Source organism: Calliphora vicina, chromosome 1, assembly GCF_958450345.1.
Source record: "Calliphora vicina chromosome 1, idCalVici1.1, whole genome shotgun sequence".
Taxonomy (NCBI): Eukaryota; Metazoa; Arthropoda; class Insecta; order Diptera; family Calliphoridae; genus Calliphora; species Calliphora vicina.
The window spans coordinates 54,170,622-54,176,578 of NC_088780.1; the positions used below are offsets into that span (position 1 = coordinate 54,170,622).

Below are 5,957 nucleotides of genomic sequence, written 5' to 3' on the forward strand. Positions count from 1 at the left end.
TGATGGAGCATCCCTCAGGCTTCGACGTGTTTAAATTTTTTTCTTATGTTTCTGTTTTATTTTTTTATTTTTAAATAAACAAAAAATGGGATTTTATAAATGAATACGGTAGCACGATTTTTTATAATTCCAATAAACGTCAGAACGTTAATATGGCGACAAAAAGAGAAAGTGGAACTACCTTGTATTTTTGTATCATGATATTAGCGGTATTCATGATGTAGAGCTCTTGGCCTGGTAAAAGCACAAAAGATCAATTTTGTGACACAAAATGCTACAGATTGAGAAATTTTATTCTCAAACTATAAATTGCATTTGTAATGCACTTTTCAATTTTTTTCTTCGGATTTGTCCATATTATTTTGTATTATATTTTTTTTTTGTATAAAATTTATTTAGAAATAATATTGAATTTTCTTCCAAAACAAAAATAAAATGTCATGAAATATCAAATACAAATAGTTTAGAAAGCAAAAGTGTAAAGAAGTAAAAAAGTAGTTCTAATGAATTTTGTTTTTGGTTTTTGCTAAACTGCTCTTTTGATATTTTGCTAGAGAAAGTACTCTACATTGTGAATACCGCTATTGTAAAACTTCGAATCCATCCCAACCTAGTTGTCCAGAGCCAAACCCAATCAAAGCTTCGTAGAGCAGATCTACCAGCCCGCTAAGATGAGGGACATTTGTACATGAAGGCTCTCTTGTTAGAGAGCAACTAGTTTTATTTTTATTTGTAAGATTTTAATACCTATTGTTAGGCCTGAATAAAGGCAGATTCAATAAATAAAGCGCTAAAATATGTATATTCACAGTTCATATCATAATTCACTAACAGAACATTCAGCTGAGGTTCAATATAAATTCGTTTGTATTCAAAATTTTACTCATCTAACAACTCTAACAAATCCATCAACATATCAAAATCTAAGATGAACCATCTCTTGACTTTTTTTTTCCAATAAGATGAGGCAACAAATTAAGATAACATTCAACTTATATTTGTTAACAATGAGCAACTGTTGAATCATGGTATATTTAATAATATTTTCTGGACGACTGTATGTATTCATTTCCATTAATAAATGAGAGGTCATTGAAAAGCGATGTAAGATCGATCGAAAAGCTATAAAATCTTAAGAATGCTTAGATTTTATATTGAAATGTATTTAAGAAATTGTAAATGTAACAACTATAGGTGACAAACAATTGAGAATGCTACACTGTATTCAGTCAGCTGCACTTGGAACCTAACCTTAATAGTTATGGAAAAACTATTTTGATAATCAAGAATGTCTAATAAAATCCTTCAGTCTCATGTTGAATATATGGACGTAGTCTAGCTACCAAAACCTTTACTATTCCATGCTTTGTAAGCCAGTAGAACTTTTCAATTCTCTTGTGCTTTTTCTATTTTATCAACTTCTCTCAAACCTCTTTTCAGACAACCATCGTAGATAAAAATGTTTGTAGTAAACAATTTTTGATTTAAAAATTATTTAATTATTAAAAATGTTACAAAACAATAGAAACAAATAAGTATTTAGTTAAAAAAGAAGGAAATTTGCTTAAAACTAATAAAGAATTTCAAAAAATTCATCTGCCAATTTATATTTGTTGTTGATGTTGTTGTTTGTTAGTTAGTTAGATTGTTTTTTGGTTTCTTAAAGAACAAGTAACATTTTCAATCACAATTGTCTCTTTTGATCTTTTTGGTTGTTTGTTTAGTTGTTATTTATTTAAAATTTTATTTTTATTATTATTTTTCAATGATGATCCATTCATTCTTAATTAAATTTCATTATTTTTATATGAATAATAAATTAAAAAGAAGAATTTAAAAACATGTTTAAACTTAAAGCTCAAAAAATCATTCACGAAGGAAAACAAAAAAGAATTTTGGTTATGACATCCAAACACAACTTCTGCCTCCTGAACCAGGCTTGGATGGGAGGGTAAATTGCAAAAGGACATCAAACTGCAACACAGATTTGCAATTCCAGATGAACGATTTTTTGATAGATTAAAGTGTTGTTATTTTGTTTGTTACTGATGTTGGTGCTTTTTTTGGTTTTTTGTTTTTTTGTTAATAGGTTTTTTTTACAATAAAACTAAAAATTAAAGTGGATGTGTGCTGTTGTGGTTGATGTTGGTGTTTGTTGAATGTTGTATTTAAAACATAATTGGAGGTTCTGATCTTGGCTAAAGCTTGTCGGAATCTTTTGCAGCGAAAAGATTTAGAAGCATTTGCGGTGAACAATACCAGGACCAGATTCATCGTATTCTTGCTTCGAGATCCACATCTGTTGGAAGGTGGATAGAGAAGCCAAGATAGAACCACCGATCCATACGGAGTACTTTCTTTCAGGTGGAGCAATGATCTTAATCTTAATGGTGGATGGAGCCAAGGCAGTGATTTCCTTTTGCATACGATCAGCAATACCAGGGTACATGGTGGTACCACCGGACAATACAGAGTTGGCATACAAGTCCTTACGGATATCGACATCGCACTTCATGATCGAGTTGTAGACAGTCTCATGGATACCGCAAGATTCCATGCCCAAGAAAGAGGGTTGGAAGAGAGCTTCGGGGCAACGGAAACGCTCATTACCAATGGTGATCACTTGACCATCAGGCAATTCATAGGACTTTTCCAAAGAGGTGGAGGCAGCAGCGGTGGCCATTTCCTGCTCAAAGTCCAAAGCAACATAGCACAACTTTTCCTTAATGTCACGCACAATTTCACGCTCGGCAGTGGTGGTGAAAGAGTAGCCACGTTCAGTCAAGATCTTCATCAAGTAGTCGGTCAAATCGCGACCGGCCAAATCCAAACGCAAAATGGCATGTGGCAAAGCGAAACCTTCATAGATGGGCACGGTGTGGGAGACACCATCACCAGAGTCCAACACAATACCGGTGGTACGACCGGAAGCATACAATGACAACACGGCTTGGATGGCAACATACATGGCTGGCGAGTTAAAGGTTTCAAACATAATCTGAGTCATCTTCTCGCGATTGGCCTTGGGGTTCAAGGGGGCCTCAGTCAATAATACTGGATGTTCTTCGGGGGCTACACGCAATTCATTGTAGAAGGTGTGATGCCAGATCTTCTCCATATCATCCCAGTTGGTGATGATACCGTGTTCGATGGGGTATTTCAATGTTAAAATACCACGTTTGCTCTGAGCCTCGTCACCAACGTAGGAGTCTTTCTGACCCATACCGACCATCACACCCTGGTGACGGGGACGACCAACAATGGAGGGGAAGACAGCACGGGGGGCGTCATCACCGGCAAAGCCAGCTTTGCACATACCCGAACCGTTGTCAATGACTAAAGCACCAGCATCATCATCACACATTTTGGCAGTTTAGAGTGTCTGCATTGCGGGAAGGAGAGAGAGAGAGAGATTGTTAAAATTTCGTTTTTTTGGGGATAATAATTTTTTAAATTGCTTTTAAGCGTTTTTTTATGACAAGTGATAGATATTTGAGTGAAATTTAAGAATTTTACAGGGCCGACTGTTTTAATTAACTTATTTATAATGCAGTAATTTATGAAGCGATTTAGCTGATTATTGATAGCATTTGGCTTATTAGAACGTTATTTGAAGTACTTCTAACAAAATTCTTATAAAATTGTATCAGACAGCGGAAAATTTTAATTATTCCAATTCAAACTGAAAATTGTTGTCTGATAAAATTTGATTAAAAATTTGTTAGAGGTTGAAGAATCTCTAAAAAATTTCCATTTTTATTTTTGCTCATTTCAATAACTGCAGTTTTTGAATTTAGGTCGACAAGTTTAATTTTTACATCTTGATTGCAAAAAAATATTAAACCGGAAGTTTTTATTTCAAATTTAATTTAATGTAATTTCATTAATTTCAATACGGATTTAAAATATTTCAATTATGTAGTTTTAATATAATAATAGTTCTTAAACTATTAAATTTATATAAAATATTGATAATAAAAATACAAGATTACAAAATTTGAAATGCATTATGAATAATTTACAATTTCCACTAATCCACAATTGTTTCTAATAATTTTAAATTCTTGAATAATTTTTGAACTGTTGTACTGTATATTTGCAAAAACACATAAAATTTTAATTTCGAATTTTTATAGTTTGAAAAAAAAAATTAAAATTTATTGAAAATTAAAAAAAGTTTCCAAATTTTGAAACTTCTAATTTCGTTAAAAACAAAATTGAGTATTTCTTTTTAGAATTTTTTTTTTTTAATGATTGAGAAAATTTAGGAGTTTTATTATATATTCTGAAATTTTATTTTTTTTTGTTTTTGAAAATTATGCAAATATTTTAAATATGCCAATAATAGAAAAACTTTATTTTTCTCTTAGAAATATTTCAACTTCAAAATAGATTTTTACTATTTTTAAAATTTATTTAGAAATATTTAAATAACTGTTAGCATATCTCTTTATTTTCTGAATTCTTCATAAATTTAAATTTTTTTCTTAATTATTGAAATATTTTAAACAGTATTTCAAACTTTTTAAAAAAATCGCTCAGTTTTCTTTTAATTTTTGAGGTTATAATTTACAGCCATTTACAGCAAGCTAATTGCATAATTTGAACACTTTAATGCTCGTAATTTAATACTTATAGCGGAAATGTTTGTTCAAAGTTCAAAATCACACTATTTTTGCAATAAAATAACACAATACAAACATTTCAAATATTTCATTTTATTTTCTATTTGCACTATTTCATTTAATAACATGTCCTTTTCACTCAATTATCCTTTTTTTTAGTTAAAGCTTTTTTTAATTTTTTTAAATTAAATTTCTTTTAAATCTCTTAATTATTTTCTTTTAATTGATAACCACCTTTATCGGCCAACAAAACGAAAATGAATTAATGTAAAAAAATGTATTTAATCGTTGGATGGATCCTTGTTGGCGTCTAAACTCAACAACAAATGGATGTGCTGAACAATTGTGTAGCCTTTATAAGAAACTTTTATTCTGCCTCACACTCAAACTGCTACACACAGCATTTATGTGTTAGAATTTTTGTAACTGTGTGTGTGTGTGTTTTATATCTACGCGCCATTTCTCAAAATAAACAACAGATTCATAGTTGCACTTACACAGTTGCAACATTAAATGAGCAACACGAATACTGTTGCATTTAGCATTTTTCTATCGATGAAATTTTTATTGTATGCATAAATAGATGTGTGTGAAAATCTAAAATAATTGATTAAAGTTTTTTTTTAAATTCTTGTTGTTTCTTTTTAGCGACAATGAGTATCAATCCAAATATGTTCAACTTTTTATTGTACGAGTACTAAAATTGTTGTACTCTATAATGGATTTGATTAGTTTAATATTTGCTAGGAACATCCACTAATTACCCACAACATTTTCTTGACTTAAGGAAAAATACTTATTTCTGACTTGTTTTTAAACGGTGATTCATTTAGATGTTTTTTTGTACTTTTTAAATGAATTTATTGAAATGTTAAAAATGAATCATCATGTATAAATATCAATTGCCAGACTATAGATTAAAAGCTTCCGTAAAGTACCTTTTCGCCATACTTTACAGTATTCCGAGGGACATTAGTGTCTATTCGTCAACAGACGAATAGACCTACAGGCATAGCTAGATCGTCTTAGAATGAGGACCCAGAATATATATACCAATGTGGATCTGCGACAAATATTTTGACATGTTACAAAACAATCATTTGATGTTGGGTATAAAAGCCAGCATCTGAAAATACCTCTTAAAATTCCACCAATTAATATCCTGACAATAGTATTAATTCTTTATGTTATATACTAATTAGTCCACCCATACCCAACTATTGCAGGTACAGATAGTGCAATTTAAGAATATTTCTAAAGAAAAAGTTAATTATAGACCCTAATCTCTTCTATGTAATAAATCGTGAATGTACAATAAAAATCACTGAACCC

The 5,957-nt window shown here is 30.6% G+C and overlaps 1 protein-coding gene across 1 annotated transcript; it reads right to left on the reverse strand.

The window, feature by feature from the left end:
• Positions 1-2,027: 2,027 nt before the first annotated feature.
• On the reverse strand, positions 2,028-4,946 carry Act88F (Actin 88F). The gene is made up of 2 exons (XM_065513683.1): positions 4,860-4,946; positions 2,028-3,382 (listed from the first exon to the last, which is right to left on the reverse strand). The coding sequence occupies exon 2, from the start codon at positions 3,362-3,364 to the stop codon at positions 2,234-2,236; it is 1,131 nt and encodes a 376-aa protein (XP_065369755.1). The 5' UTR covers positions 3,365-3,382; positions 4,860-4,946; the 3' UTR covers positions 2,028-2,233.
• Between the last annotated feature and the right edge of the window lie 1,011 nt (positions 4,947-5,957).